This window comes from Panthera onca, chromosome A3, assembly GCF_046562875.1.
Source record: "Panthera onca isolate mPanOnc1 chromosome A3, mPanOnc1 haplotype 2, whole genome shotgun sequence".
Taxonomy (NCBI): domain Eukaryota; kingdom Metazoa; phylum Chordata; class Mammalia; order Carnivora; family Felidae; genus Panthera; species Panthera onca.
In genome coordinates, this window is record NC_138341.1 from 59,169,020 (window position 1) to 59,182,113 (window position 13,094).

The 13,094-nt window shown below is 34.3% G+C and overlaps 1 protein-coding gene across 3 annotated transcripts in view; it reads left to right on the plus strand.

Moving 5' to 3' along the window:
• The window catches only part of WDPCP (WD repeat containing planar cell polarity effector), a 377,252-nt gene that overhangs the window by 193,918 nt on the left and 170,240 nt on the right, over window positions 1-13,094 (plus strand). For all 3 annotated transcript variants that reach the window (XM_060604729.3, XM_060604709.3, XM_078444546.1), the window contains one exon: window positions 2,056-2,119. In XM_060604729.3, coding sequence (XP_060460712.1) covers window positions 2,056-2,119 — 64 coding nt within the window. The remainder of the gene's footprint in view (window positions 1-2,055; window positions 2,120-13,094) is intronic.

Sequence of the window (13,094 nt, forward strand, 5' to 3'; positions counted from 1 at the left end):
AAAGATAGGGAACCTAGGGATTCGTGAGTTATTGATGTAATTATCAATGGCATGAAGTGGGTAAGGTTATTGGGGAGACTAGAGTAGTAAGTATAAATAAGAGGACCATAGAACACCAACTTTATGGAGTAGGCATAGAACAAACTGGGAAAGGAGACTAAGAAAATGAAATGTCAGAAATGAGAAAACAAAGAATGGCATCTCCAAACGCAAGGAAAAAGGGAGTTTCAAGGAGGGGAAATTTGTAGGGTCAGATGTGGCCAAAAGGGCACACAAGATGAGAACTTATCTTACGTTTCATCATTAGAAGCTGGAAGATTACTATTGACAGAAAAGTTTCAGTGTAGTGGGATCAAATGCAAAATAGCAGTGAATGTATGAACAAGTTGTACAACTTGCTACAGTCCTCTGTTTCTCATTACATCCCACCTCCACTGAATACACAGGGAATCAGTAAACTGCCTGGAACAAAAGAAATACAACTGCCTTCTGATCTTCCATAGTTAAAGGGATTCAGGCAAATACTGGAGAGGTTAGTAAGAACGGTGAAGGAGGAGATTGGCAATAAGAGTCATTAATTTTTTGTTAGGACTTAAATTATTTTAGCTATTTTACTGATAAAATTTATGTAATCTGTTAATATTCCATATTTCTGATGTGTTGCAATTGAAATCTTTATATTTTATACTGTCATATTTCACAATATAAAATAGAGAACAGAGTACAACCTGGTTATTTACCTGCTTGTTTCTGGAGTCAGAAATTCTCACAATTATATCTATGTAAATCTCAGCATTCAAACCAAAAAAAGAAAAAAAAGACCTTTCCTTCTAAAACTCTGTGCAAAGTATGTGATCATAACATGCTTTGCTTTCAGGAGCTTCAACTTTCCTGTGAAGGTAATTAATTTAAACTGTAGTTTTCATATATCTTGGGCTAAAATTAAACTTTCACTAAAAAGAATTATCAGGGGCACCTGTGTGGCTCACTCGGTTAAGCGCCCAGCTTCGACTCAGGTCATGATATCCCAGTTCATGGGTTCGAGTTTCGTGTCAGGCTCTGTGCTGACAGCTCAATGCCTGGAGCCTGCTTTGAATTCTGTGTCTCCATCTCTCTCTGCCCCTACCCCACTCGTGCTCTCTCTCACTCTCTCTCTCTCTCTCTCAAAAATGAATAAACATTATAAAAAAATAATTATCAAAGTTATACTTTAGGAAAAGTGTATATTGTGTAAAAAGAGTAGAAAAGTAATGTTTGAAGTATTTAGAAAATACTTAAGAATACTTAGAAAAGGGGCGCTTAGGTGGCTCAATCAGTAAAGCATCCAAGTTTGGCTCAGGTTATGATCTCACGGTTTGTGGGTTTGAGCTCTGAGTCAGGCTCTCTGCTGTCAGTGTGGAGTCCACTTCAGATCTTCTGTCTCCTCTGTATGCCCCTCCCCAGCTTCCTCCCTCCTTCCCTCCCTCTCTCCCTCTGTCTCTCTGTCTCTGTCTCAAAAATAAATAAGCATTAAAAAAACATACTTAGAAAATACGTTAAAATATTTAGAAACCATTTCTACTGTCATTTTCGAACAACCTAGGGTGTATATTTTCCAAAACTCACAAATATGACTTTTGTAATAATACAGCGTATGGCTTCTCAACTTTTACCTGTGAAACCAAAAGTATAATTATTCGGTTTGTTAATTACTGTTATCTTGCTATATTCTACATATTCCCATACTTTTCTCTTACAAAACATGATAAAGTTAAAAATTATGAGAGACTTTTTCCTAAGCTATTATTTCCCTACATTCAACAGCACCTTCTCTGGGTTATGCTTATCCTTGCAAATTGCATCGAAGGCCTCTGCAGGCTCTTTGACTAAGGCCCTTCTAAGTGCAATAACATTTCACATACAGAAAATCCCAGCAGGCAAATTCCCCACTGTTTGAAAATATTTTTCCCATCAGAAGAACAAAAAACAGTAACACATAAATACATTAAACAAGCAGCTCTCTTCTTTTATGGTTTTGTTCATAACTAACATATACATTTCTTTTCTTCATTATAGGTACCAGAGATTTGAAAAGGCATTTCTGTTAGCTGTTGACATTGGTGCTCGTGACCTGTTTATGGTGAGTCATTCCCAGAGATGATTTTGTGCCTTCAGTTCTAAGGCTGAGTAAGTTGTCAGCTTTTGTGACCATTAAAAAGGATTAGTGTCATTTGTGCCTTAGACACATGGTGAGAAAGCATTATTCCTTCTTGGCTTGCAGCTTTGCCTTCATGAAACTGGTCAATAGCCATCTAGTCTCTTTTGACTCGTTGACATTTTCTTTGCTGGGGCCCAAAGGATTTTTTATGTTTTCTAAGAATTTATAATTCTTGAACTTTTCTCCTCGTGTACCTTGATGTGAGGGGATGACACCTTTCTATCTAATAAGCGTGTCCTTTTAATCCATTCTCTAAAGTACAGCTACAGAAGCCAGGACATAGGGCAAAATATGTACCATAGATTTTGAATGTGCTCAAGTTTGTCCCTTAGATTTTAGTGTAAAGTAACAAATTATGAATGTTCTCACTTATATTTTTAAAGTACCCACAGTGCAAAACACATCCAAGAAGTTATAAATTCATATACACTTTAGTCCTCCCATTTATTAGCTAACAGGAGTAAAATTGGCCAGTTTCTTACAGATCCTTGTGCTCTGTATCAGGTTCTTCTAAGATCTTTTACCACAATGTCACAGTGAGGTCAGATGAGGTGGTGTTCCTTTCCTGGTTTCCTAGCATATTCTCCACAGAAAATTCATTGTTGTCAAGGAAACCAATAAAGTAAAAGCTTCTTGAAAACGAAACAAAAAAAATTCTGGAAGGCTCTTTTACCTGAATCTTCTGCACAATGAAGACATTTCTGTAGTTTAAGCTTTGATGCTTTAGATATTAAAATGGCTTCATGACATTAGGTCACTTGTCTTTGGAATGAGTTTGTTGTTTAAATTCTAACTTTGCATCATTCAGTTAAATTGTGCTTTCATTGATCGTGAAGAAATCTCTAATTCAAAAAGTTATTATTTATCATCTGTATTTTGTTTTGTCAAATTGAATAGACATATTCGTATATTGAGAGAAGGTTTTATTTGGCCAATATCTCTACATGTAGACATCACAGTGTCAGAAATAACAACACTTTTTAGATTTTTTGACCCCACTATCTATCTCTACTTTCTCACCTTTACCAGTATTCACCTCAGTAAAGGTAGATTTTCTTCATATTTCTTTATTCATAAGGTTGTTTTTGAGTCTTAGTGGGGATAATGTATTGAAAGTACTTTGTAAACTGGTAAGTAATATACAGATATTATGTGTTATTATTGTTGAGACAGAGCAACTATTGTTATTACATAGCCATGTAAAAAATAATGAATACCTGAAACAGGGCTTGAATTATATGAATGTAAAAGAGAGGATATTTTGTAAGCAAAAGCAATATGATTCAGCAAGACCTTAGATTAAAATAAAATATTTTGATTATAAGAATAAATAATACTATAATAGAAAGTAAACAATAAATAAAGAGAATAAAAATAAAAAACCAATGGACATCCTTTAAAATACCTCTCTGTGAATGTATTCATTCCCTATACTTTTTGTTTATAACTTGATTTTTTTCTTTCAACAATATGACATAGTTTTCCATATCAGTAAACATAAGTGTATGTCATTTCTTTAATGTTTATGTTATATTCCATTTTATATGTGATAACTGGCATAAAAACAGGCACACAGACCAATGGAACAGAATAAAGAGCCCAGAAATGAACCCATGCATATATGGTCAACTAGTCTTTCACCAAGAATACACAATGGGGACAAGTTAGTTTTTTCTTTCCTTTTTTTTTTCTTTCTTTAATATAATTTATTGTCAAATTGGCTAACATACAGTGTGTAAAGTGTGCTCTTGGTTTTTGGAGTAGACTCCCATGGTTCATTGCTTACACACAACACACAGTGCTCATCCCAACAAGTGCCCTCCTCAATGCCCATCACCTACTTTCCCCTCTCCCCTACCCCTCCATCCACCCTCAGTTTGTTCTCTGTATTTAAGAGTCTCTTATGGTTTGCCCTTCTCCTTTCTGTTTGTAACTATTTTTTCCCCTTCCCTTCCCCTATGGTCTTCTATTAAGTTTCTCAAGATCCACATATGAGTGAAAACATATGATATCTGTTCTTCTCTGACTTGTTTCACTCAGCCTTCCAGTCCTATTCACCTTGCTGCAAATGGCATGATTTCATTCTTTCTCATTGCCAAGTAGTATTCCATTGTATATATAAACCACATCTTTTTATCTATTTATCAGTTGATGGGCATTTAGGCTCTTTCCATAATTTGGCTATTATTGAAAGTGCTGCTATAAACATTGGGGTACATGTGCCCCTATGAATCAGCATCCCTGATTCCTGTATCCCTTGGATGAATTCAATAAGTGGTGTAGGAAAATTGGAAATCCACATGCAAAATAATGAACCTGGACTCCTATCTTACATGACTCACAAAAACTAAAAATGAATTGAAGACTTAAATGTAAGACCTATAGCCATAAAGTCCTAGAAGAAAACATTGAGAAAAAGCTCCTTGACATTGGTCTTGGCAGTGTGGGTTTTTTTATTTTTTGTGGGTTTCTTTGTTTGTTTATTTGTTTTTGTTGTTGTTTTTTGATAAAAGACAATAAAAGCATAGGCCACAAAAGCTAAAATAAGTGACACTGTGTCAAACCAAAAAGTTTCTGCACAGCAAAAGAAATAGTCAAAAAAAAAACCAAAAAGGCAATCTACAAATGGGAGAAAATATTTGTAAATCATATATTTGATAAGGGGTTAATATCCAAAATATATTACAACTTCTACAACTCAATAGCAAAAAAATCAAACAATTCAATTAAAAAATGAGCAAAGGACCTGAAAAGACATTTTTCCAAAGAGGACATACAGATGGCCAACAGGTACATGAAAAGGTACTCAACATCACTAATCATCAGGGAAATGCAAATCAAAACCACAATGAGATAATACCCCACACCTGTTAGGATGTCTTTTATCAAAAAAGAGATTACAAAAGTTGGCAGAGATGTGGAGAAAAGGGAACGCTTGTTCACTGGTGGTGTGAGTGTAAACTGGTGCAGCCACTATGGAAAACAATATGGAGGCTCCTTAAAAAATTAAAAATAAAACTGCCACATAACCCAGAAATCCCACTTCTGGGTAGATACCCAAAGGAAACAAAACCAGTATCTCGAAGAAGTATCTGTACCCATGTGTGCAGCAGCATTATTCAGATAGCCAAGATGTGGAAATAACCTAGGTGTCCATTGACAGATGAAGGAAATCTTGCCATTTGCTATACCATTGACCAACCTGGAGGGCATTACGCTAAGGAAAATAAGAGAAAGACAAATACTGTCTGGTGTCAGTTATATATGGAATCTTAAAAAATGAATAAAAACTGGTTTCATAGAAATAAAGAGTAAAGTGGTGGTTGCTAGGGACTGGTTAGTGCTCTTTGTGCCTTGTTTTAAAAATCTTCAAGGTCTTGAAAATTCTTTTTTCTAAAGATTTTGTTTTTAAGTAATCTCTATAACCAATATGGGCTTGAACTCACACCCCCCCAGATCAAGAGTTGCATGCTCTGCTGACTGAGCCAGCCAAGCACCTCCAAAATTCTCCTTTTTATCTTCCAGAATTTGTATTATTTTAATGTTAACATTTAAACCTACAATCCACCTCTATTGATTTTTTTAGAGGATATGGCACAAAATTAACTTCCATCATATGTATATCCAGTTGACCTGTGACCATTGATTGACAAAATTGTACTTTGACGCTTTACAGGGTCACCTTTGTCATAAATGAGGTTCCCACAGAAATGCACATCAAAACCATAATGAGATATAACCTCACACCAGTCAGAATGGTTAGTATCAAAGAGACAGGAAATAACAAGTGGTGGCAAGGATCTGGAGAATGTTGGTGGGAATGTAAATTGTTCACTATAGATAACTATGCAGATTTCTCAAAAAAATAAAAATGGAAATACCATATAATCCAGTAATTCTGCTACTGGGTATTTACCCAAAGACAATGAAAACACTATTTGGAAAAGACACATGCACCCCTGTTTATTGCAACATTATCTACAAAAGCCAAGGTGTGGAAGCAACCCAAATGCCCATCCATAGATGAATGGATAAAGATGTTATATATATACAGGATGGAATAATAGCCATAAAAAAGAATGAAATCTTGCCATTTGTGACAACATGGATGGACCTAGAGGATATTATGCTACGTGAAATAAGTCAGACAGAAAAAAACAAACACTGTGTATTTTCACCTATATGTGGAAGCTGCAAGTAAAAACAAATGAACAAATAAACACCAAAAGAAACAGAAACAGGCTCATAAATACAGAGAACAAACTGGTGGTTGTCAAAATAGAGGGGTATAGGGGGATGGGTGAAATAGGTGAAGGGGATTAAGAACTAAACATTTTTAGTTATAAAATAAGTTAGGGAGATGAAAAGTGCAGCATAGGGAATATGGTAGATAATGTAATAAATTGGTATGTTGACAGATGGCAACTACACTTATTGTATGTAGTAAGCATTACATAATGTATAGATTTGTTGAACCACTATGTTGTACACCAGCAAATAATAGAATACTGCATGTCAACTATAATTCAATCAGAATAAGCCAATCAAGTGCCCTATATGTGAAGGTATATTACTAGATTCTGTCCTTGCTCCAATACTAAACTTCTTTAATTACTTCATAAGTATTTATATCCAATAATGTAAGTCTTCCAAGTTTGTTTAACTGTGTTGTTCTTACTCTAACCTGTGATAGATGCTTAAGTCATGGATTTTTTAGCTACTGTATCCTAATGTATGCATTCAAGGGTATAATCTCCATTCAAAGATGGCCTTGATTGCATTCTGACAATTTTATGTGTCTGTTTTTCGTTATCATTCAGCTCAAAGTATTTCTAAACATTTCTGTTGTGAATTCTTTGTCCTAGGTTTCTTACATTTCCTAATTTCAAATAATAAAACATTTTCTAGACAGACACACACACACACACACACACACACACACACACACACCTTAACCTATTCTGTATTACATCAACCCTTTGAAATTTGTTGAAATTCCCTTATGGCTCATTATATGGTCAATCTTTTATATCCATGTTTCTTTATATTTTGAGTTGCATCTCTTATAAGCAATAAATAGTTGTATATTTTTAATCAGGGGTCACCTTTGTCTTTTAATTAGATTATTTAATTGGATTATAAATAATATAATTGTGTTTGTCCTACCCACTTTCTTTTCTGTTTCTCCCACCTATTCTATGTCCTTTTACCTAACCATCCTTGCCCTTTTTTATGTTAACTCTATTATTCCATTTTTTCCCTTCTATTAGCTTATTAATTACATTTTTCCTCTAATTTTTTCTTTTGACTCCTATCCTTATGCTGAATCTTTCTGTCTTTCTGTTCTTGTTTGGGGATCATTTGGTTTTAACTCTCTGCCTTTTTTTTTTTAAAAACCAAAGCATTTTTTTAAATGTAGTGATAATTTGAGGCTGTGTATGATGTTGTTTTCCTCCAGAAAGAATTTACTTTTGCTTCTAGAAGTTAGTTAGGGTAAAGGTTAAAAGATACCTTACTCCATTCTGGGATTGAGTTTGTTTGAACATGAGTTTCAGTCTAAGAGCCAATTTATTTCTACTTTATACTGAACATCAAGAGTGTAGCCCTTCAGGAGTCCCAGTTAGAAGCCTTGTCTGTTCAGCAGACCCTGAAGTATAACTTAGTAGCCTTAGCCCATTGACTCTACCTAATGTTCATTGGTGGTTTCTCAACTTCTCAAACACTACTTTCTGTTAAGTTTCTCACCTTCTTGGCCGCCAATTACATATTGGCAAATACTTTGAAAAGCAAAAGCTGCACCAAATGTCAGGCTTACCTCTCTGGGCTTTGCTTCTGTCTAGAATCTTGGTCCTTCAAATACTCACTGTCTTGTTCTCCAATGTCTTCAAACAGAATTTTAAAAATTATTTTAGCCAGCTGTTTTAGTTGTTCTCAGCAAGACTATTAGTCTGATATGTTCTCATCTGGGATAACTGGAGTGAGAAGTTCTGTAGTATGTTTTTGGAAGGTGAGTGAAGTGTTAAGCTTGGCACTAGCTGCTTTCCAATTCTGGATAACTCCCCTGCAGTGCGCTGTTATGTTTGAACTATTAATCGCTAAGAGCCTTAAATGTCACAAATTCTGCTTTAAAGCATGACGTATCATCAATTTTATGCCCCAAATGGAACAAATGAAATTATATAAGATGTTGTTTATACCAGGGTTTATGGTTTAATTGTAGTAAAAGCACTAAAAAGAAAAACCCAAGTTTTTAAAATTCTAACTTATGTTCAAAAAAGTAAAAAAAGTAATTTTCAGTTCTTCAAGTTGAAGAATTATAGAAATCTTATAAGATTAATAATGCAGATCTTTCCTTTTGCTAATGAAAATATTTGTGTATGCCAGCTTAAATTTATAGTCTGTCTTGCTTGAAGGCATACCAAGTGCTTTATCAGTAACAAAATCATTACATCTCACAAAGTTAAAGGAGTTAACTTTTCTTGATCACCTGCAAAGGCATTATACCAGATAATGCCTTATATAATGGTATAATATATTATGTCAATATGTTATATATAACATACATTATACCACTTTATAAATTATCTTATTTAATTCTCATAATAATCCTAGACAATAGAATTATTATACCTATGTTACAGTTGCTAAAAGTAATTATAAGGACAACTGAGAATTGTGATTCAAACTAAGGTGTATTTGACTCTAAAGTTCATGCTGTTTCCATTTATACCAAACTACTTATATAAACTAAAAATTTAGAAGTTCCCCAAAGCTCAGTGATTTATGACGTGATGACTCCCTATTACTAACTTCAAAGAGCTATTCTTTTCCTTTTATTCTTTACCAAAGTTCAAAAGTTATCAGTAAGACTGTTTATTGCAGAATGGCATCTGATCTATCCTGAATGATACACAGAACCCAGTTTATTTGGAATATCATTCATCTAAATTAAGAGCTCTTAGTCTGTAATAAAAGGAAGTGCACAGTGAATATAGAAAGGACCAAAGAAAAATAGCACCAATTGCCCATTTCCCTATTTTCTCATTCATGTCTCCAGGAAAAAAAAAAAAAAACCTCACACATTTAGTGATAGTTTTCTTAGAGAGGAATGTGGTATATGCCAGACATGATATGGATAGATCTTCCAGGACTATGAGTCTGCTCTTTGAGAACCCATTTGCATCTTGGGAGACACAAAGAGTTGTATCTTAGACTGTCATTTGAACTGGATAGGTGTAATACTTTTTAAAGTGTCCATTCCCAATTTCTTGTCTTTTAAAAACCATTAGCTTCTAGGGGCACTTGGATGGCTCAGACAGTTAAGCATCCAACTTCAGCTCAGGTCATGATCTAAACAGTCTGTGAGTTCAAGCCCCATGTGGGGCTCTGTGCTGACAGCTTGGAGTCTGGAGCCTGCTTTGGAGTGTGTGTCTCCTTCTCTCTTCCCCTCCCCTGCTCATTCTCTATCTGTCTCTCAAAGGTAAGTAATTTAAAAATATTTTTAAAAAACCAAAACACTAGCTTCTCATTGATCCCTATAGTTCAAGGTTGTTTCCTACCAAAACCCAAGCAAAAGGGAATAATTATATAGTCAATATTGGCAGAACTGTTTTAAAATATTACTGGTAAGGGAAGAGGATCTTCCACTTCCAGCTACTGGACAAACTGGTTTCAGACTTGTGCTCCCACTGTAAACTACTATAAAACTACATAAAATATGAGACAACAGTTTTTAGGCATTGGACAATAAGTAAGCCCTGCAGGACTTTGATTCTTAAAAGAGGAGGAATATACAGATGGCCCTCTATATAATTTCCAGAACAGAGACCAGTGATGTCTCTCAGATGAAGAGCCAGGGATGAGTTCAGAATTCAGAGATGATAAATGATCTAGAATTTATGGGGCAGGATACCAGAATGGGAAAATCTATGTGAAGAGTGGGGACCCAGAAGTCTACAAGGTGGTTACTTGGGTCCTTGATGGAAGGCTAAGCAGCAAGTATACATAAGGCCTACCAAAGAGTCACTGCTGTGAGACTGAGAGCTAAATGGAGAGCCTTCGTAATGGTGAGAGGTGCTGGAATTCTGGCTCAAAGTGAAGCAACCTCACTGGGCATTTTTATGAAACTCTAGAAATGCTATGCTTGAAGATGAAGAACTTATTACAGGACTGTGTACAAAACCAGATCTGCCTTTAAAAATCACAAAACCTAACTTGACAGAATCAAAAGAATTCACCACTAATTTAATACCCTGCTAGTACAAAAATCAACATCCTTTAAAGAAAGCATTACCCAAATTCCTTATAATGTGATTTACAGCACACAATAACACATCATTAGGTGGTTAAAGAAGCAGGAAAGTGTGATGTATAAATAATGGAGAGAAAAAGGAGCTAATGGTAACGGACCTGAGAGGACCCAGATGTTGAAAGGAGCAGAAAAAACTTTGGAGCAGCTGTTATAAATATGTTTAAGTATTTTAAAGGAAGAGATGAATATAATGATTGAATATATATGGATTCTCAAGAGAGACAAGGAAACTATTTTTTAAAGGGGGCAAAGAAATTCTAGAACTGAAAAATGTGAAACCTGAAATGAAAAACTCCCTGGGTAGGCTTAGCAAAAGATTGGACAGTATAATAAAGGATCCATAGAAAGACATCAAGACAGATAAATGGAAATCATCCAGTATTAATAAAAAGAAGGAAAAATACAAAAATTAATAAAGGCTGAGTAACTTGTGAAACCCAAATCCAGTGGTCTAAAATACATGTCATTGGTGGAAAACATTAGTCTATGGATCGAAGCTCAGTGAACTCCAAATAAACAAAGCAATACTCAGGCACACTACATCTTGGCATAGCATACCCAAACTATTGAAAATCAGTGATTAAGATAAAAATCTTTTTAAAAACTCAACAACAAAAAAAAGACTTAGAAGGACCAACTAATATGAATTATAGCTTACTTCTCATCAGAAAAAATAATGCCAAATATAATGTAGCAACATCTTCAATGAACCGAAAAAATAACACAATACAAAATTTTATATCCAGTGAAAATTACCTTAAAATGTTGGTAAAATAAAGACACTTTTGAATAAATGAAAACTGAGACAACTCAGCACCAACTCAGGAGACCTGCAGTACAAGGAAAGGTAAAGGAAGTTCTTCTGGCACAACAAATATAATATCAGATGGAAACATGGATCTACATAAAAGAATGAAGAGCCCTTGCAATGGTAAATATGGATTATTTGTAAAAGTATTTTTTCCTCATGTAAAAATTTCTTTAAAAGATAATTGTCCAAAGCAAAATAATAATGCATTGTGGTATTTATAACATGTAGATGTGAAATGAATGACAGTAACGTCATATCATGACAGGTGATAAAATGGAATCATACCATTGTAAGGTTTATACCTTTTACCTGAAGTGGTACAATATTAATTCTAAGTAAACTGTGCTAAGTCAACACTAGCTTAACACTTATACTGTGCTAAGTAAATTGTAGTGCCTGGAGGATTTTCTCAAAAATTTGAATAGATATGCAGCTTTAAAGAAAGTCAATAGAGGAAATTAAAAACAAACAAACAAACAAAACCTTTAAAAATAGTCAACCCCAAAGAGGGCAGGACAGGAAGGAAAATAGAAAACAAACAGCAAGATGCTATACTTAAACCTAAACATTTATAATTATATTGAATTTAATAAGATACTCCAGTTAAAATACAGATTGAATTTTTTTTAAGTCTGACTTTGTCAGACAGGATAAAAAACAAAACCTGATTATATTCTGAATAAGAGAACACTTCAGTTACTATAACACAAATACATTTAAAAAGATGTAACACACTAACATTAAGTACCAAAGTAGACTTCAGAACAAAAGAAGTATTAGAAGACCTAAAAAGACATATTCCTGATGATAAAAGTTCGATAGAAAGACATCATTCTAAATGTTTATATACAAAATAAGTGAGTTTCAAATATATGAAGAAGCCTGGGTGGCTCAGTTGGTTAAGTGTCTGACTTCGGCTCAGGTCATGGTCTCCTGGTTCAGGAGTTCCAGGCCTTCATTTGGCTGTCTGCTATCAGCACAGAGCCTGCTTGGAATCCTCTGTCCCCCTCTCTGTCTTTGCCTCCCCTACTGGTGTGCATGCATGCTCTCTCTCTCAAAATAAATATTCAAATATATGAAGCAAAAGATAACAACCAAAAAAAGAAAAGTAGACAAATGTAGTAATTCATAGGACAAGTAGTACAGAAATGCATAAGGATACAGAATATATGAACCTATCCACCAACTTGACCTGACATTTTTTGAACCTATATTCAACAACTTTAGAATGTACTTTCCTTTTAAAGCACCTGAAATAGTCACTAAACATAGATTATATGCTGGTATATAAAAGAAAGGACAGTACTCTTTAGAAAAGTGAAATACGACACCAAAGGAATTAAATTACAATTCAATAACTTTCATATTCTCAACAAAGCTCCCACTATTTGCACATTAAACAGTACTCCTCTAAATGTCTCATGGGTCAAAGAAGAAATATGAGAATTTAGGAAATAATTTTTTGAATTGAATTTTATCAAAATATGTGGGATGATTATAAGTTGTATAAAATAAATTGCCATGAGTCTATACTGATACAAATAAGTACAAAAGTGAATAAATCCAATTAATAAATGTAAAAGGAATGACAGAATGAGAAAAATCACAATTTGGAAGACATCATATTAATAATAGAGTAAGGCAAGAATAATTAATGGATGCTATAACTGTGAGAGAAAGTTTCCTGAGATACAGGGTATTTGCATTGTCTCAAAAAAATATTCCTTCACAAAGTATGTGTTATTTACAAAAGGAAAAAAATAACTTCACAGTGG